Source organism: Balaenoptera physalus (genome assembly GCF_965194825.1).
Source record: "Balaenoptera physalus genome assembly, chromosome: 7".
NCBI lineage: Eukaryota > Metazoa > Chordata > Mammalia > Artiodactyla > Balaenopteridae > Balaenoptera > Balaenoptera physalus.
The window spans coordinates 3,882,186-3,901,968 of NC_138886.1; the positions used below are offsets into that span (position 1 = coordinate 3,882,186).

General features: G+C 56.4%; 2 protein-coding genes across 12 annotated transcripts in view; one reads left to right on the forward strand and one right to left on the reverse strand.

Moving 5' to 3' along the window:
- Positions 1 to 525: 525 nt before the first annotated feature.
- Positions 526 to 10,375, reverse strand: SPACA9 (sperm acrosome associated 9). Of its 4 annotated transcripts, none has more exons than XM_082468252.1 (5): positions 10,261 to 10,375; positions 8,352 to 8,544; positions 4,683 to 4,860; positions 2,367 to 2,569; positions 526 to 1,608 (listed from the first exon to the last, which is right to left on the reverse strand). In XM_082468252.1, exons 3-5 carry the CDS (start codon positions 4,827 to 4,829, stop codon positions 1,215 to 1,217), a joined length of 744 nt encoding a protein of 247 aa, XP_082324378.1. In that variant the 5' UTR covers positions 4,830 to 4,860; positions 8,352 to 8,544; positions 10,261 to 10,375; the 3' UTR covers positions 526 to 1,214. The 4 variants fall into 4 exon arrangements, with proteins under 4 accessions (XP_082324378.1, XP_082324379.1, XP_082324377.1 ...); XM_082468253.1 differs by having other exon boundaries at positions 10,268 to 10,340; XM_082468251.1 differs by lacking the exon at positions 10,261 to 10,375 and adding an exon at positions 9,769 to 9,902.
- Positions 10,376 to 10,383: 8 nt separating this feature from the next.
- The window catches only part of AK8 (adenylate kinase 8), a 133,369-nt gene continuing 123,969 nt past the window's right edge, over positions 10,384 to 19,783 (forward strand). For 6 of the 8 annotated variants that reach the window (XM_082468207.1, XM_082468209.1, XM_082468208.1 and 3 more), the window contains exons 1-2: positions 10,384 to 10,640; positions 13,278 to 13,362. In XM_082468207.1, the coding sequence (XP_082324333.1) occupies positions 10,500 to 10,640; positions 13,278 to 13,362 (226 nt within the window). In that variant the 5' untranslated portion in view covers positions 10,384 to 10,499. The remainder of the gene's footprint in view (positions 10,641 to 13,277; positions 13,363 to 19,783) is intronic. The other 2 variants (XM_082468214.1, XM_082468212.1) reach the window with 2 other exon arrangements.

The window sequence follows — 19,783 nt, forward strand, 5'->3', positions numbered from 1 at the left end:
CTCGTGTCCACCCCCTTCCCTACGCCGTCAGGTGTTTGGAGGAAGGCAGGAAACTACCTGTAAACGATTGCAAGGTCCGCCCTGGCCTTACTGGGGAAGGAGCGGTGGTGAAGAGCCACGTCTGCAGCGTGGTTTTCCACTGCTCGCTTCCGCCCAGCTGCCCTGGAAACTGGTCGGCTCTGCCCAGTTAACGGCGGAAGCAGCTCCTTTGGGACAGGACGTCGAGGTGGCAGTTGTAAGTTTTGTCTGGAAAATTCAGATGTTTTTGTCTGGAAAATTCAGATGTTCTTGTCTGAGTGGGTCTCTAACTATACAAGGAGTTACTGGGCTGGCCTTCTGTGGGCCTTGGGCAGGAACCTCTTCACAGCGGACCCCGTTTGGAGCGGGGTGTGTTCCCCTCCACAGTGGTAGCGCTTTGCTAGTGGTTTTGCTTGTGAGGCTACTGCCCAGCGTCCTCTGGGGTCTTAGGGTGAATGTCGTTTTCTTTAAGGGATAAATCCCAGGAAACCAGGCCAGGCAAAGAGGTGGCAGAACACTTTTTATTCTTGACCATCGCCCCCGAGGAAGCAAGAATACAGAAGCTAAGTCGCCCCCTGTGAAGGCAAAAACCAACAGTCAGACAGTACTTCTGGCAAGCTCGGAAGCCAGTGACGCATTTTACAACGTCTGGGCCTCAATTATGTTGTAGAAACCAGGTAACTGTCTGCGGACGGGAGCCACAAAGTCAATTCTTCCGGCTTCTCTCAGTCTCCCTCCGAAGTAAAGGAGAGGCAGGGCGGGTTCGTTCCCCTCTGGGCTTTGGTCCAGAGACCTGATCACACTGAGCAGTGCAGCGAGCTGCCCTCAGTACCCCGGGAGGCGGGAGCAGCTGTCTTGCAGAGAGTGGCGTCTCGCCTACGGCTGCCGCCGCGGCGGGAAGGGAGCTGAGCGGCCGCCTCCAGCTGAGCGGCTCAGCTGGGAAAGCTGGGCCTGGGCGGCACAGTCGGTGCCCTAGCCCTTTCCCAGCCTCCCCGGGACACCCTCTACCAGCAACACTAAGTGACGGCCCTCTTCATCAGCACGGAGCCTGACGCTCGGAGGCGAGGAAAAGTTAGAAGTTAAAGCACGTGAGGGAGAGAGGTTCTCAGACATACATGGGGCGGTCCCCTTGGGGGTTAATAAGGGGCAAAGACTGTGGGCACCGGTGAAAATGGATCAACTAGTGGAAACCAAGCTTAGTAGCAAAGTGCCCCACGGGACGGGATGGGACAGGATGGGATTGGGATCAAGCAGGTCACCGGCTGAGTTAGTTTCCCACCAGGTGGTCTCCAGGGTGGTTTTGAACATTCTTTGTTTTTCCCCCTAGGTTTGAGGCTGTCTTGTGTCGGTTGCCCACACTTGTCTTTTCTTAACCGAGGCTGGGTGCCTGTGGCCTGGGGAGCACGAGCGGCTGCCCTGGTGGCTGCCTGGGACTCACTCACGTGCTGCAGCGCTTTGCGGGGCAGCTTCTCCGAGTGGGCGACCCATTCTTTCATCAAGTCTAGGACAATGGGGATGAGGCTGACCACGCCTCCATAGTGGTTCCTGGCCTCGTGGCAGCTGAGGTGGTTCACCATGTCGTGAGGGTACCTGCAGGGTGGCAAGAGGGGCCTGCTGAGCCCTGCTCCGGGGACTCCCGTGCCGCGGCCCGGACCTCGGGCAGGGGTTTCTAATGCTGCCCCCACGGCAGAACCCCCTTGGGAGGTTTTAGAGCTGTGCGCCCACCAGGCCAGGCTCTCGGTGCCAGACATGGTGGTTGAGCGGGTTTAGGGCCCAAGAGCCCCCAGTAGATCCCGGTGTGCAAGGCGTGGGTCACGAGCTGTGGAAGCCTGCTCTAATCACTCCCAAGTACACCGTTCAGCCCCTCTGACTCTTCTTACCCTAATATCTCAACAGCTTCCTCCAGAATTTGGTACTCTGTGCTGCGGATTCCCCAGGGCTCAGAATTAGGGAACCACGCTGGTGGTGCTGACGCCCATGGGACCGGGCTCCAGACATCCCACTTCTTCCTGGGCTTCTGGGAACAACTGGTCTGTGACCCCCTTCTCCTGGCCTGGTGCAGGCTTCAGTAAAAGGATTTGTGTCCTACTAGATCTGGGCCTCAGGATCCCTCATTATCAATAAGATGATTTGTTGGGTCAGAGTCAGTCCACTAAATCAAGGGGCCTAGGACTTCCCAGCCGGGGACGTCTGGACAGTCGCCTGTGATTCACCAGCTTAGACTCACCTGCCCTCTCAGCAAAAGCCCGCCCCTCCTCCAGGACCCCTCCTCTCCCGTCCCCGACCCCTCCCCCCTCCTCCCACACGCAGGCGCTGAGGCCTCGGGAACCGGATCAGAAGGGTCTTACTCTGCTCGCAGGCTGCTTAAGTCGTTGCTTTGGCTAACGAGGGTCTTGCACTTCTCGAGGAGGTCGTTGGTGACGGGGGTGCCCGAGTGCAGGGCCTCGAAGTGCTGGCACAGCTTGCCGAGCTCTGTGCAGATGTCCAGGAACATGAGCAGGACACGCCGGTCTGTGGAGTTGCCGCAGTGGTGCTCCGTGTAGCTCTGCACCTGCACGGGCCGCGCGGAGTGAGCCGGGAGGACCCGGGAGCACCTGCCTTGGCCCTACCAGAGTCTTGAGGGATATGCCAGTGACGTGTAAGCATTCGGGTCTATAGAGAGCGAACATCTTAAAGTGTCCCGGGCACCATGCAGAAAGCTTTGCAGGCCTGAGCTCACTCAGTCCTCACCTAAATGCCATACACTGGGTACCTTTTTAAGTCCTCATTTTACAGATGGATACCGAGGCCCAGAGAGGTGAAATGCCCTGCTTATTCACCCCAGCTCGAGGGCTCTGAGCCCCATACGTCTCACCAGTCCCAGGCACCTAAGCCAACACCTGAAGCAAAGAGGGCTAGTCCCTGACTCTATATGCCATGGTCCCACCTAGAGGACCCACTTTGAGAACTGCTGGTTTGGGCCACCCAGCTTGAGGAGCAAACTAGAATCCTTTGTAGTTTTGTTGTCCTATGCTTCCAAGGCTAGAGAAAGGAGGGACAAGTCAGTAAGTAGAGCTGGGAAAACAATGATCTATATGAGGAAAAAAATGTAGTCTCCACATCATGCCACAGACAAAAATTAACTCTAAGAGAATGGAGAGCTTAAATACTAAAAACGAAACCTCCCATGTGAACGTGTTTTAGTGGGAGGGAAACCTTTCTTAAGCCATAAAAGGTGCTAAGAATAGTGATAAAATTGATCTAATTTCAACTCCTTTCCTTGGGGGGCAGTGGGGATCCTCCCCGGCCCAGGACTCTCTCCACACCCGGGACCCCCAGTCGCTCTGGATCTGAGATTGGGCAAGGGCTGGGGAGGAGTTGGCTCCAGTCCAGGCAGGATTAACTGACCCATTTCACATGGCCCTACTCTCCACAGTCTCGTGGAAGGGGGCACCGCCTACCTCCTCCAGTACCCAGAAAGTTCTAAGACAACCAGGGTTTTCCTGCTGCCACTGGTTGACTTTTTATCGCTAGGGATGTCTCCCCAAATGATCTCAAGTAGTTCCTTCCCAAGTACAGTAGCTTTGTAGGGGGGTAGAGGTTTTTGACACGCACGGTATATGCCCAAACACCTCACACACCTGCCCCAGGGTCTGGGGCGGGGCGGGGGGTAAGGAGGAACCTGCACTGTGGCGTAACTACAACAGAGCAGCGTCACTGGGCTACCAGGTGTGCGTGCAGGTAACCTTTGGATACCTCAGTCCAGGAAGGGCAGGGTGAAGGTTGAGAGTCAACACACATGGGGCCATTATCTACCAAAAGCCTTCTTGAACCTAAGGCAAGGAGGAGTGGGTCGGGGTCACTCAGCCCTGATGTAGATTCTGAGCAGAGGTGGGGGGCGTCTCGGGGGCTCCTTCCTGATACTGAAAACCTGTTCTGTGCCCTTGGAAGTCTGAACCTTTGGGGGATGGGCTGAAAAGGATGCAGCCAGTTTACTTTCAAATAGTTCAGAGGAAAGAGGGTACATACAAACAAGGGTGCACCCTGAATATTACAGACTCATGTATCTAGGTGAAAGTTACACGGGTGTTCGTTTTCTGTAGGTTTTTAAAATTCCAAGTTAAAAAACTGGGAGAAATTTTTACAAAAATTTAAAAAAATTGTTTGAAGGATGCTGCCAGGCCAAATGTGACCAGCAAGGTGCGCGGCAGGTCGCAGTTTCTAAACCGCAGTGGAACCCAGTGGCTGGGCCCGTGTGCATCTGTTCACCATACATCCCTGCCCTGAGCCCAGGCCGACAGCACCAGCTGCCGACAGAGTGGGTTCTGCTGATGATTTCATTAAACCCGCGTAACAGCCCTAGGAGGTGTGTGCTGCTCTTCGTACATTTCCCAGACGAAATGTATGAAGAGAGGTGAATCACTGGCCCGCAGTCCCAGAGGTGGCACGTGGCAGAGCCGGGACCTAAACGCTGGCCGGCTGAGTCTTGAGCCCACACCTTTCAACCGCTTGGCCGTTCACTCACATACTTGGTGAGGGAATGAGTGAACGGCTTATTCCACCAGTTAGGCTCTGAGTCCCGATGCTGGCACACATGCACTGGCCCTCTCTGGGCCTTGGTGGTTTTCAGCGTTCTAGTGAGGGGAGGAGGGCCGGCCCCCGCCCGCGAGCCCGCGAGCCTCCACCTGCCCGATGCTGGAGACGGGCCGGATCTTGTCGTGGGCATTCTCCCTGCAGTGCTCCAGGGCAGCGATGAAGGTGAACTGCTGCTGCTGGAAGAGCCGGTACTTCTGCTCCACACTTCGAAGGGATTCTTTCACCTCATTCATCATCCTGTCTGCTCATTCACAGGCGAGAAGGAGTCTGTGCGAGGAAGAGGAGAGTCTTGAGCTCCCAGGGCCAGACCCGCGGATCCAGCTCGGGGGTTGTGAGATGCCCATGGCCCCCCTCAGCGGCGCACGGGGCTGAGCAGCTCCCCGCAACCCTGGGGAGCAGGGACGATTTTCATCCCCATTTTGCAGAGAAGGAAACGAGGCCCTAGGAGGCTGTGCACTTGCTCAAGAACCCGGCAGGCTGTCCGCGACGGAGCCAAGCCCGACCCAAGCCTATTTACCCTCCAGGGACATGTTCTTTGCTGTGAAACAAGACTTCCTTCCCTCAGCTGTAGACGTGAGTTTCTCCGGACCTCAGTTTCTCCAGATTGTGGGTGTCTCTCTCTCACACACACACACACACACACACACACGGCCTCCAGCACCTCCCTGTGGTGTCAGCAAAGGCCGGGATGGAGAAATGTGTCACAGCATGTAAAATCTGTGATTTTGTCAGTTGGGACCAAATTGTTTTAAAACATCTGCCACTCTGCAGCTGGTGGGAAAGTCTAAGGATTCCTTCCAGGCTAAGCAGGGGAAGGGTCGGCACTGAGACCCTTGTAGTCGAGTCTGAGGACATGCCGTTTCCCTACTCTGTGCTTGGGGCAGGAGCCCTGAGTTGAGGTCCTCCCATCCCCAGGGCGGGGTTGGCCGCTGGTGCCCCCTCCCTGCCTCCTGGGGAGTTTGCAGGGATGACCCTGATTGGAAAAATTGACGCTGCGGAGAGTACTGTCTTTTGGTGCCTCACAAACTGTCCCAGTGTCATCCAGGAGGTCCATGACGTGTCCACAATCTCCTCTGAGCAGAAAGAGGCAGTGGGTTCTGCCCTCCATGACATCACAGTTTTGCCGAGCACATGCAAAACACTCCAGGTCACGGATTTATGGAATGTTAGGGCTGGAAGGAAGCCCAGCAGATCAACTCCCCTTAACTTCCGGGGGAAACTGAGGCCCAGGGAGTCACAGCAAGCTTGTGCCAGAGACACACTAGGTCCTGGGTTTCCTGATGTCTAACCAGCATCCTTGAAGGTGTCACAGCCAGCTGTTCCTGCACCACGAGGCCCTGGCACACATGGAGCCCAGGCTTGGACGTGCCCCGCGTCAGTCAGAGGAGGCTGCACTGAGGTAGGGCCCCAGTGGGATGCTGCAAGTGGAAGGAGCCAGAACACTGGGGTGGGGGGGGGGGCGGAGAACACATCCAGGCTTCCTGCCAGGTCGCAGGTGGAGAGAAGGCTTGCTTTCTGCTGGGTCTCCCTCAGCATCCTCACACAGCAGGACCGGAATGAGGGAGTCTCTGGTAAGAGGAGCCGGCATCAGGGGGATGAAAGGAGAACAGACCACCAGGTGGCCTCCACGACACGACGGGAGGGGTGAGTCAGAGAACTTCAGAGGGCTGGGGACCTGGAGCTGGGAGCCGCAGTCCTGGGCTGGGAGCTAAACGCAGCCCCGCTGCCATACAGGAGCCGCGCCAGGGAACTCCCTGGCGGTCTGAGCTTTCACCGCTGAGGGTGCGGGTTCAATCCCTGGTCGGGGAGCTAAGGTCCCGCAAGCTGTGAGGTACAGCCGAAAAAAAAAAAAGGAGCCATGCCAGGAGGGGGCCCGACAATCGTGCCCCACCAGCCCAGGTGGGTCTACTGCAAACTGAATGGAGCAGCTTCAGCGGCAGCGTCCTGAGGCCACCCCTGGGAGCCGTAGCCTGTGTTTGCCAACAGAGCAGCGCAGCTCCACTGGGGACAGGCCTGGTCCAGGGCCACGCAGGGCAGTGGCCTCCTTCTACTCAATCTCCTCCCCATTCAGCACAAGCTGGGAGGGGAGCCGGGCTGTGGGGACGCGGTGGGACCCACTGTTTGTGGAACACGTGCCACAGCCAGCCAAGGCCCCCCGGCCCCATCCTGGAGGCAGAAATGAGTCGACCCGGGGTCGGGGTGCAGCAGTTTTCTGTCATCTCCCATGGAGGCAGGCTGACCAGGACCTGGCCTAGGGCGAGGAGAGCGAGGCCCACACCTCGCTGCAAAAGGTAAGGGGGTGCCAGAAACGCAGCAATCAAGATAGGTAAAAGCAGGCATGATGTGCACCCTGAAAGAAGCCAAGGCTGCTGAGGGCTCGACCTCATGGTGGAGGGAAGGTTTGAAAAGAAGGCCGGGGGCTTCCCTGGTGGCGCAGTGGTTAAGAATCCGCCTGCCAATGCAGGGGACATGGGTTCGAGCCCTGGTCCGGGAAGATCCCACATGCCGCGGAGCAACTGAGCCCGTGCGCCACAACTACTGAGCCTGCGCTCTAGAGCCCGCGAACCACAACTACTGAAGCCCCAGCTCCTAGAGCCCGTGCTCCGCAACAAGAGAAGCCACCAGAATGAGAAGCCCGCGCACCGCAACGAAGAGTAGCCCCCGCTCGCTGCAACTAGAGAAAGCCCACGTGCAGCAACGAAGACCCAACGCAGACAAAAATAAATAAATACATAAATAAATTTATAGAAAAGAAAAGAAGGCCGGCTTTGGAGAGGAGGAGGGCAGGTGGGCGGAGGGGTGGGACCCCGGGCAGAGGGTGGGAAGAGGGAATGTCGTGAGCAGGTGCAGGGGCGGTGGGCAGGGCGAGGCTGAGGGCCCACTGTCAGGCAGAGCTGTGAGAGCAACCACGGAAGCTTCTAGCCAAGGAGGTGCAGAGCACTCCAGGCGTTCATTCATTCGTTCATTCATTTATGCTGCAGTGCCTACCAGGTGCCAGACACCTGCAGGGTGCTGGGCTGGGTACACAGCATTGAACAAAATAGACAAGACTCCCTACCCTGGAGGGACTTTAAGAATGGGAGGCAGACAATGAGGATAAGTGAAGTGAACGGTAGTTTAGAGAAGGAGAAAAGCAAGTAGGGAAGCCAGATGGGAATGGCCAGAAGGGCTACACAGTCTGCAAGAGGGGCATTTCCAGGAGGTGGGTGGGTGCAGGGCAGGGCGAACTGGAGCCGAGATTCAGCCTTCAACGAGATCCCAGATGGCTCGGCCCAATCCTCCTAATAACAGCCGGTTCGATGAGGCTCTAGGTAAACCCTGGACAGGCATCACCTCAGATCCTTGCTACAGCCCTTTCAGCGGGGTACCACGATCACCCCCACATGACAGATGACAGAGCTGAGGTCAGGCAGCTAGGATGGGAGCAAACCGGCTTCCCCACTCAGTTCTGCCCGACTTTATTAAGCCTGGGATCTTAACTTGGATACCTCCCTTCCTTCCCCCACCCCCCAGTGATGGTCCATTGAGAGAAACACGCCAGATACCAGATTGACTGTGGCTGGCGGGGCGGGGTGGGTGGGGAGTGGATACCAAGGGCCTGCACTACCTAGACCCTTGGGCCTCGCTTCCGCTCGAGTGAGGCTGTTCCCTGTTCCCCATGCCAAAGCAATGAGGACTAGCATTCAGGGGGCTTCCCTGTGTGCCCAGCTCCCTGCCACCCTCCTGGGACTGCCAACTTCTCTAGGGATACAGCCTACCTTGACTGGTGGCCCCAAGAGCCCCTGAGAGCAAAACCGACTTGGTTCTTGATCCTATCGACTTGTGACATGCACACCAGGAGTACCGTGAGAGGAGCTGTAATAAGCTATCCAAAGTGATCGTCCCTTGAACAAGAGTCACTGCAGCCAGATTAGTCTGGATGAAAGGCGCAGGGTGCAAGCACTTCTTGATCTGCGGGAGGAGGAAGGAAAAAAGTGATTACCCGATAGGTTTTAGGCTTTAATTGATTTGTATTTTTTCAGGCTGCTAAAGATTAAATCGTGGTATGAAAAGTGCCTAGGGCTTAAAATAAATGAGGAGGAAGGCAAGTCATTTCAGAAATGTCCAGGAAGCAAACTGAGCCTCTCCAGTGCAAATTGCAGGCTTGGTGGTTATGTTCTTTGTTCAGGGTGAGGCAGCTTCCTTTTCTTCCCCAGCTGTCTTTGCAGTTGAATTTGACAAGCCTACCAAAGTGTGTACGTGCTTTGAGAAGGCAGTTCTGAGGGGGAGCGAGCCTCTTCCCCTTGGAGGGCATGTCTCCGGGCTGGCAGCTGCTGGAAAAGGCTTTGGCTAGGAGTCAGGACGCCTAGTTCCAGCCTGGCTCTACCTTTAACAAGTGACCTTGGCCTAGAGTTTCCCCCTTTCCAGGCCTCAGTTTATCCATCTGTAAAATGAGGGAGTTTGGATTAGAGGCTTTTCAAGGGCTCTTCTGATTCCAATGCTCCATGATCAACAGCTGATGAGGAAAGAGGTCCAGAAAAGGGAAATGGCTCAGCTAACAAATTTTTACCGTTCTGAGCCTCCAATTTCTCACCCGTAAAATGGGAATGAAGGTACCTATTTCTCAGGGTTGGTGCAAAGATTAAATGAGATATATTACTAATAGTAGCCCCTCTGCATTGTGCACTTACTACACACCAGTTACTGTCTAATACTTCTGACATATTAGCTCATAGAAGCCTTCCATAATCCCCACTTAATAGGGGAGGAAAGTAAGGCACAGAGCAGGCTTGCACAGCTAGTAAGAGCGGAGCCAGGATTTGAACTCTGGGCAATCTGTATTGACTATGCCATACTCCCTCTCCGTAATGTTCACATTACGGTAGCTCCTCCTAAGAATAGCAACGGACAAGAGCTAGAGCTCCCAGTTCAGTGCCGCGTCAGATACCAGGCTACCCACCGGGGATTAACACGATTCGCAGACCTCCTTCCCCCCTCCGCGTCCCACCCCAACTCTCTCTCTTTGGGCAGCGGCAGCAGCGGCGGCCCCCTCCATTCTCCACCCCCCTCACCCTCCAGTTTCCAAATCCAGGGCTTGGGAGGGCCCTCCCGTCCCCTCCCCTCCCGTCCCCTCCCCTCCCGTCCCCTCCCCCGGCCTGCTTTAACCTTGCTTGTCCTAGAGCGGCCTTCACTCACAGAGTGCCCTGAAGCTGGAGCGTCTCCGTGGGTGTCTGGGGCTCCGGAGGGGCGGGGAGGCCCTTCCCAGGGCTTGGGAGACGGGGTGGGTGGGGTGGGGAGATCTGAGGTGAGAAGGGGCGGGGCCGCGGGCCTGATTGTTACCGCCGGTGCCATAGCAATCGGGTCACGGGGCAGCCCCGCCCCGCCCCGGGAGCAAGTGGCGGGGTCTCGGGGGCTCAGAAGGTGCAAGCTGGGCTGAGGGTTTCCGACGGGACCCTCGACCCTCCGCCCCTCCTTTTTCAAGCACCCTGCCCCACATCTACTCAGCGTCTTCATTTTAAAGATGAGGAAACTGAGGCCCAGAGAGCAGAGCCGGGGTGGCTCAAGGAGCGCCTAACGTCTGGGCCAGGGCGCGATGACGGAACCAGAAGCAGGATCCGCCTCCCGCCCTCTCGGGGGCCGACGTGCCCTCGGGGTCTCTCAGCACAGGGGGGCCCTATCAGGGGACACCTCTGACCCCAGAAGGCCACAGCTGGAGGAGACTTGAGGTGCCCCGCTGGGGGCGCGCAGAGGGGCGCGGACGACGCCAGGGCAGGGAAGCACTTGCCCCAGGCGGCTGAGCTCGCCGGCGGAGGAGCAGGGACCCAGGCCAGGCGCCAGCCTCGCCGGTGGGCGGGCGCGACGCGTGCTGATGACGCAACGGCGCGGCACCCCTGGCGACGGCGGTCACCAGTGAGCGGCGCGCGCTGATGACGCGCGGCCCTAGCGACGGCGGTCAGCAGGGAGCGGACGCGTTGCACGGCGATATGGACGCGACCACCGCCCCGCACCGCATCCCCCCGGAAATGCCCCAGTATGGGGAGGCGAACCACGTCTTCGAGTTGATGCAGGTGACCCGGGCAGCCCTGCCCTGTCGCGACACCAGGCGGTGGCCGGGGAACCTCTTGCTGCGGTCCGGCTGCGCGCCGGCGACGCCGCATCAGGGAGGGGTCACGTTTGTTACCCACGAGGACGCCCAAATTGGGTTGTTCGACTCCTGTGCCATCGTATCCCAAGGGACCGCTCGACCAAAAGATGCTCCCTGACCCTCCCTGGAGGGAGGAAAGGGGGCAGGCCATGCTGGCCATGATTTGGTCCTGGCCCCGCCCCAGTCAAGTCCATGATCTGGAAGAGGTCCCTTCCTTTTCTCAGTTCCCCCGTCTGTGAGACGCCAGGTTGCAAGAGGTGGTTTCTAAGGGACTCATCTGGTGCTGACAATTCCCAGGCCGTCTGCAGTGTTGGTTTCTGAGCTGGAGAGTGTCTGCGTTGAAGGTGGCCCTCTCCGTCGTCTGAGAGGGCCACCTCCTGGGACAGCAGCCCTGTGGTTTGGACAGCAGCATTTCCTACCTGGCCCTTCCTCCTCAGGGCCAAGAGTTCAGGGCACCTCCCAAGCCCTCATCCTGAGTTCCTGACCTGACCGACCTACTCCCTGTGTGACCTTAGGCAAAGCCGTGCCCCTGCACGCGCTCCAGGCTTCCCTTCTGCATCTCGTGGAAGTAAAGGCTTTCAGGAGCTGAACCGGAGGAACTTTCAGCCACTCCGAGGTTCTGAGGGCCAAAGGGAAGCTGGAGTGTTTGTCTGCTCCTCCGGGTACACCCCGTCCCCAGAGGCACCTCCTTAGTGATGCCAGTGGCCGTTTGAGCCTCTGACAGCGCTGAGAGAAGAACTCAGACTAAGAAACCTGAGTCTCCATCCCTCCAGCAAGCATAGGCTTCCTTTGGAAAGTGTTAACTGATAGAGGACACACGAGAGATTTCTAAAACTGAGTGGCCAATCTAAGTGAAGAAGATGGCTAGCTGAGTCCTAAGTCACCGGGTGGTGGGCAGGATGGGGCAACTCCTGGGATCACTGTGCCCCGCTCTAGAGAATCTGGTGTATCTCATAGCAGTTGTTGGAAGGAGCAGCCTGAGGAAGCTTTTGGTCCAGTATTTCCAGTCCTTAGTCATTTGTGTACTCCCTCCTTGGTTTCTACCATTTCCATTTTCTGGCTTTTTTTTTTTTTTTTTTTTTGCTGTGCAGCGAGGCTGTGGGATCTTAGTTCCCTGACCAGGGATTGAACCTGGGCCCCAGCAGTGAAAGCACTGAGTCCTAACCACTGGACTGCCAGGGAATTCCCAATGTTTTTATTTTAAAATAATATTAGACCCACAGGAAGTTACAAAAATAGTACAGAGTTCTGATGTACCCTTGACCCAGCTTCCCCTAGTAGTAACATCTAAGGTAGCTGTAGTACATTGTCAAAATCAGGAAATTGACATAGGTACTATTAACTAGACTACAGACCTTATTTGGATTTCATCCATTTTTACCAGCACTCATTTTTTGGGTATGAGTCTATGAAATATTACCACAGGTATAGATTCATATAACCAACACCATATTTCCATTTTAACTTAATCATTTCTTTAAGTCAACCCACTTTAAAAAAAATTAACTTATTTCACCTCATCCTAAGCAATATCCTTGAAATCGTAGGTTTGACATACTGATTTTTCTAATACACATTAGATATGCAACTGTGTAAAAGTGAAATTTAAAATATTCATCTGAGAACCATCTAAAATCAGCTCACACCATCTCACCAGTGATATGTGACTAGGGATCTCGTCCAACTGTGCCTTTTAATGAGCAGGGAACCTGAGGCCCAGAGAAGGGAAGGGTCTTGATGGTGAGAAGCGGAGTGGGGCTAGGACTTCTCATGGTTCATGCTGTTTTTACTGCCCTGCTCTCCCTCTGCCCCCAAAGGGCTACAGCCCCTCCCTGCTTGTCCCTAGGGCATAAGGCTGCTCCTTAGTGCACCAGCCCGGCTGCTGTCGGCCACCTGGTCCATTTCTGAGCCTTTTGTTCTGGAACCGTGGAAGCTGCTTTCCCTTAGGATTAAATAGCCAGGCAATCCCAGGACTCTTAGATATCTGTTCCACTCTGGAGGGACACAGGTAGCAGCGATGGCCACGTCCCCCAGCAGACATCCGCGTGGGGCACCTACTGGGATTGTGCCAGGCACTGGGACAAGGGGGAGGCGATAAAGGGGATGCACGGGGGCTGCAGGAACATATGACAGGATTGACCTAGTGAGTATCATCGGGAAGGTATGTTTCCATTGAGGCCTGAGGAAAAGTGTTCCAAGCTGAAGGAACAGCATTTGCTAGGGCTCTGAGGGGTGAACGGGTGCAGCGCAGGAGAGAAACCGAGAGAAGGCTGATCTGGGAGTCACCAAGGAAGTGAGGGGCGAGGGCCCCGAGACTGCCTGCTCTGAGTCTGGGGTGCCATCCCTCCAGCTCCGCCTCCGTCCGGGTGTCTCCCCAGCAAAGCCCACACGGCTTGCTCACAGGGACCCAGACAGATGCCAGCTAGGGTAGGGGGCAGGGGAGAGATCAGGCCCCGTAACTGGTATCCATTGCAATACCAGGGTGCTGGGCCACCTGAGCCTGGGGCCTTGGGTGCTCATGCAGGTGTTAACCACCTGGGTGTCTGCCCTGTGCCCACAGAACATGCTGGAGCAGCTCCTGATCCACCAGCCCAAGGACCCCATCCCATTCATGATTGATCATTTGCAACGAGACAATGATTACGGTGAGCACTGGAGTGGGCCTCCCCCCCCACAGCTGTCTCCCTCCCCTCCTCCTCCTGGGAACCTCTGGGAACCACTCTGTCCTCCCTGTGTCTAAAGGGAGGTCAGAACAGGGTGGGGAAAGGTTTTGCCAACTTGGGGAGGTGGTGAATTGAAAAATGCCTTAATTTCTTTTGGAGCACAACTCATACAGATTCTCCTGCCAAGTGATTAAAGTGAAAACCTCAGAATGGCCCGCGGAATTAATTATTAATGCCTTGGCACGCCCCAGCTGATGTCGCCTGTTGGGTTTAAGCTCTGTGATCACTCCACTTGTCAGGTGTAAATGTGGTTTCTGGTCTACCCAGACAGGCAACACTCGGGTTTTCCTGATGGTCTCGTTGTCGGCGCCCGTTAATGAGTTCCAGAGCTCCCTAAACCTCGCGCAGGCGAGCGCAGGCCGACCAGACCCAAGGCTGGCGCCCGGGACAGGGAGGGGGGAGAGGAGGTGCTCCGTCCCACGGTCGATTTGCCAAGTGGAGGATCGTTGCCGTCCTGTGTGAGCTGTCAGGGAGGCCAGTGTCTCGGAGCTTTGATGTTTCTTTCATTGGAGCATTAGCCGCTTTGAAGGAGCTACCAGCGCACCAGTGAAATGAGGGCTTGGTGCAGCCGAGAGGGATGGAGGCCTGAGATGCCCCGTGGTGGGGTTCAGAGGCCTCAGATGAGAGAGGATGCTAAGTAGTTTAAAAAAGAAATGGTGAGAGAGGAGACTCCAAGCCTGCAGGCTGCCAGGGACACCTGGCCTCTTCCGCGTGGCCTGGGCAGGGTCAGGGCATCGGAGTGAGGGGCCGTTTCAGAGACCTAAGCAGGGTGGTTCAGTGTGGTGCGGAGAGCCCCAGGAGTGCCGTTTTCTGAGGCTCCAGGGAGGCATATTCGACAACGGACGCTGAGTGTGAGGGCGCGTGCCCCAGGTGGAGACCGAGCAGGGGTGACGGAGGTGGGGGATCCAGTCTGCCCCGCGGAGAGTCTTCTAAGGGGCCTCCATTCCCTGGTGCTCTGGTCGGGGCGGGAGGGAAGCTTACCTGCTCTGGGGGGTGAGAAGCCCCCTTGCTTCCTGGTGGTCCTGCTCCAGACCCCAGCTTGCTGCCCGGGCCTCACCAAGTGGCCTCCGTTGGCCAGAGAAAGACGTTTCTGCAGCCCCCTGTCCGCCCCCCCCAGGCTGTTCACGGGGCCCGGTGTTGCTAAGTTCTGTTACTTGAGGGCTGCTGGGAGCACTTCTGCCCGTGTTCCCCTCTCGTACTGCCCCCGCCCAATCAATACAGCAAAGCAAAGTCAAAAGAAGTAAAAGTTGAAGGCCAGATAAAGGTAAAGTAACAGTGAAGTAAACTCAAAGTGAAGAGCGAAGCGAAAGCAGGGAAGTGCAGTTCAGGGAGGCGTCCCTTCCCGCCATCCCCCCCGCCAGGGAGCCTCCAGCACATCTGTGCTCCCATCTCCTAGTTAAGTGGGATGAAATGGCGAGAGGTCATTGCTCTCTCTCGGCCTCAGTTTCCTCCTCTGTAAAATGGGCATGTCTGGTAACAGAGATGGAGGCAGCAAAGCTCCAGCCTCATCCATGGCGACTGGTCAGTGACACCGTGGGAAGGGATGACAAGGCCCTGATGCTCCCGCCGGGCTTCAGGTGGCACCATGCAAGTGTCCACTTGTGAAAAGCTTAATGAGGTTTTACTAAATGGAAACCATACTTGATAATAATATAACCATTTGAACCCTAAGTTGGGTTGTGGTGGCACTTGCTACTTATGGTTTGAAAAATTCTGTTTAGGGGCGTGTGTGCCACGCTGTGTGTTCTACCACAGACCTCAAGGCTTCGCTAGTCTCCCTGCTAGAAATCCAAGAGCCCGAAATCTGAGGCACAGTCCCTCTTTATGCTTTAATCTTCCTCCTCTGTGTGCAGAAATGATTTTCAGTGTCAAACTATCCACTTGACCAGAATTTTTAAGTTCAAATGTCATCTGATGTGGTGCAGTCGGCATCGGCGGGACAGTCCTCTCGGGCGCTGGCCTTACAGCCACCTGTAAGAGCCTGCTTCTCTCCCCTCTCCCACCTCCTTCCACCCTCCTCAGCACCCCTTTCCACTCGTTCCCGGGCCTCCTTTCCAAGGCTGCCCTCCACGGAGCCCTTCCTCCTTTCTCCACGTTACACCTGCTCTGTCGCTCTCCAGTAGGGACGGAGAATTCAGACCCTCCCCGTTCAGCTGGAGCTGGGGGCCGGCCTCCTGGCTGTCCTCCCCCATGGCTGGAGTGCAGGCTTTTGGTCCAGATGCTCTCTCAGGGAGTCGAGTCATTGGATCCCAGTAACCACTGTTTTGAGGGGTTGATTTGTTCCCAGAGCCCTCCATCCCCACTCCCAGGCCTTGGGCCGGCAGCTCTGAGGGATGCTGGCACATCTTTGCCCTTTGGCTCAAGTCCCAACCACTTAAATGAAGAGAGGGGCATCTCTGGGTTTCCCTCCCATGCCCAGGCCTCCACCTACAAGTGAAGAAAAACGTGGGAGAAGGAGGTGGGGAGGAGGAGGAGGAAGGGAGAAGACCATGCTTTCAGAATTTCTCTAGGAGAGGGGGAAGGTGAAAAGAGTTTCACCCAACCCTCGTGGTTCTAGAAGAGGACAGGAGACCTGGAGAGGTCCCCTGATGTCCAGCGAGCACTTCTGCAGCCCCGGGCTAGCGGGTCAGTCGGTCCTGCCTTCTCCCGGCCATGCAGTGGCCCGTGTTAACTGCAGCCGGGCGCTCAACCCTCCGCCTCCTGGATGTGGGTGTTGGGTGGGTAGGGGTTCGCTGTGACACATGGTGGCATGGCCAGTGGCTAGTGTAGAGGGACAGAAGGCTCTGGACTCTTGGCGGTGAGCGTGCACGTGAGGGAACGAGGGGAGCCGCCGGCACAGGGGCTGGCAGCCCCTTCGCTGCGAGAAAACCAGATTTAGTACAAAGTGAGCATTTACAGTAGCCCTGGGCAATATTAAAGCAGGCGATGGTGTATATAATGGTATGTTTCGTTTTTTATCAAACGTTTGTCCAAGAAAGCTGTGTATTAGAGCTCCAATACCTAAGGGTTTTCTTGTGAATTTTAAATCATGCTCCTAGTTAAACCTCAAAAGGCTCTGTGGATGGAAAGGTTTTTTGATTTCCTTTGAAGTGGGTTGAAGAAGTTGATTACTCTTGGCAGTCAAGCAGCCTTTTATGACACTGTTTATAAATAATTACTCATGAGCAGGGCTGGAGTTTCAAGGTGTTAGATTTTAAGAAACTGAAATTAATCACATAAATGTGTGCGAGAAATTAGGGGGGGAGAAAGGCCGTGGATGTTCCCCTTTTAAAGTATTTCCACAGATGTGTACAATTTGGGTGCCACTTACAGGGCCAGGAAGGGGAGGGCTTCCCCAGCAGCCGTGGCGCCTCACAACTTTGTCGAAATGAACGTGCAACCTGGGAGTCGGCTCGTTCCCAAAATGCTCTCGTCAAGGTGCAGGCAGCCCCTTCTTGTCGGTCCCTCAGGCCCTGAGCCTTGTTGCGTCTGGCCCAAGTTCTAGGGAGCTTCAGCGGAGGCCTGGGCTTAGAGCCCTGGAGAGGCAGCAGGGCGTCGGCACCTGAGCCAGGCCCCCCTCCTCCCCACGCCGCCCCACCGCCCTTTCATCCTCTGGCTTCGGCAAGCAGGCGTTCTCCCCATGGTCCGGTCCAAGCGAGCTCTTTGCTTCAGCGCAGCGGGCCCCTCCGCCCTCGACCTCCCTCCCTGCTGCCCTGATGCGGCCCCTCCCCGCGAGCCTTCCGTGGCATCCCAGCTCCAATCTCCCCTGACCAAGTGTTCCCAGAGCCACCTCGTTTCCAGACTCATCCCATGAGCAGTGTTTTCCGCCTGCTGTGGCTTCTCTCCTCAGGTTGCAGGGCCCCCGGAAGGCCTTGCCCCAGGTTACAAGGCCAGAGCAGAGAACGGGCTGTGAAGCCCCGCCCTGGCTCCCACCCCCGCAGCCGAAAATGCCTTGCCTGCCCTGGGCCTGTGCCCTGAGCTTCTCCGCTCAGTGGAGCCCCGACTCTGGACATGGTCTGGGAGGTGCTCTCCCTGGCGGCCCTGCAGAGCCCGGCTCCCGGTGGCCGTGGCCGTGCCTGAGCGGCATTCTGGACACAGGCTGCAGTGTCAGGTGCCCAGTGCAGCTCCGCCCACACCCCTTGGTGGCCTCACGTGGGGCATTGTTCCTGGTAGGTGGCCCCGGGCCTGCCTCCCGCCCGGGCAGGACTCTCTGAGCCACGCTGGCCTTTGAATAAACCCCCCTCTACCCGACTCAGCCACGTCTGGTTCCTGCAGCTTGTAACCGAGAATGCCAACAGGCAGAAGATGCCTTTGTAAGGAGGTAGTGATGGTGGTGACACAGGTAACCAAACACTCAGTGGCCACAGAGAGGGGGGCAGCCGAGGAGGAGGCCACCAAAGGCCCTGCTACGTGTGTGGCCCCTCGCAGTTCTGGCTGCAGGAAAGGAGGATGAGACTCGGTCCCTGCCCCCTGGGGACCCGCTCAGCTGCTCAGCAGGGGACAGAGCTCACCAAGGCTGCAGCAGCCCCTTAGTCAGGAGTGGGCTGAGAATCTCAGAAGAGGAAGCCAGTGGGGCTGGGGGGGGCTGGGGTGAGGAGGACATTCCTGATGGGGAGGTGACAGGTGACAAGGTAGGAACATGGGAAGAACATCGTCAGGAAGAACGAGCAAGTCCAAGATCGAGGGAGAGGATTGCTCAGGGCTCCTGGGCGACCTTCTGGATCCCCAGCTAGGCGAGGCTGTGAGGATGCCCAGGACACAGCCCAGCCTCCTGTTGAGGTCAGGCCCCTCAGCAAGGGTCCAAGGGGACTTAAAGGAGCACGGAGCCCCTTGGCCAGAAGGACACTGGCAGCTGAGTCCACCCTGCTGAGGAGGCCCGGAGGCTGCCTTGCCGAGCGTGACTTGGAGAGAAAGGGTACGTGCAGGGGTTTGCTGAGCTGGAGCCTGGCAGCGCCTCCTGGCAGCAGGCCAGGTGCTGCCCTGACCGGGGGCCTTCCTGTCCCACATCCCTGATTCACATCACCAGCCCCAGGAAAGGCTTCGGGCTTCCAAGAAGCAAGTTGCTTACATTTCACAACAGTGGGGCCAGTGGGCCAGATTTAGAAACATGGGCAGCGACAGTGTTTGCTCTAAGGCCGTCAGCTGGAGGCACACAGACATCAAGCAGCAGCAGAAAGCTGTGACGCGTGTCCGACATCATTCCTGGGCCTGAGGAGAGGCAGTTCCCTCGCGGAGACGGGGCAGAGGCCGGCCCTCCCTCTCAGGTCTGGTCGAACGCGACTACCTCGCTGACCCGGTGCGGGCCTCAGGCCACCTTGCTTTTCTCGGCAGCATTCAGCCCAGGGCGAGCTTGGATGAGGCGCTCGATGAGTATTTGTGGAGTGAATCGGTGAATTATCCTGAACTTGCCCTCTGCGTTTCCCCTGAAAATGAGAAGGTGCTGTGAATTGGGGCACAAGTGTATTTAAACCCAAGCAGCCTGGCTGGGTGTAGGTCTGCTGAAGATCATGAACTCGGGGGCCAGAACCTCTAGTTCCTTCCCTGTGTCCACTCCCAAACTAGGAGGTCCTCCACCTGGACGAGGCTCCCTCTCGGAGGCCTGGCAGGAACGGGCTCCCTGCGTTGCTGTGCACACCTGTTCATCCTTCCCCGTGGGCTGGGGCCAGGCTGACAGGCCTAGGCAGAGGCCTGGTTCCCCAACCTGGGTGCTGCGCCCCTCGCTTCCCACAGCTGGGGGAGGGGTGACATAATCAAGGTGGCACTCAGGGAGGAACCAGCGTGGGTTCACCTGTCCAGACACCACATTCCGTTTCCTTCATTTTGACCGAAGCACACGCCTTCCAGCACTTTTCTTAAGATGCTGTTTTTTTTGTTTTTTTTTTTTCTTTTCCAATGACCAGTACCTAATCGCTAGTCTGGTAGTGTCTTCGGGAGCTCTGCAGGGTCGGGAGCCTTCCAGAGCCAGGAGTATCACACCGAAGCCAGCGGTTTCCATCTTCATAGAAATGCCCGTATTTGAAAACAAAGCCTTTTCTATCTGGGGTTTTATAAATCTGGCCCATACACTCCAGGCTTTTCCCCATTATTTCCCTCTGTAAAATGATGGGGAATACACGTTGCTAAATAAAAAGGCATAGATATTAAAACAACAACAACAACAACCCACCTTTGAAGGTCGATTTACATAAAATACAGCTTTATTTGAGAGCGTGTCCCTGAGACAAAGTCCCTGTTTAAAATGCTTTATGGTGTTTGAAATCCCAATTGTTCTTGATATTTATTAGTTTGGCAAACAAGTTACCGTGTCCACATCCCCTTGGAGACAGAAACATAAACCATCTCAGTGATCACTTACCTCTCTAAA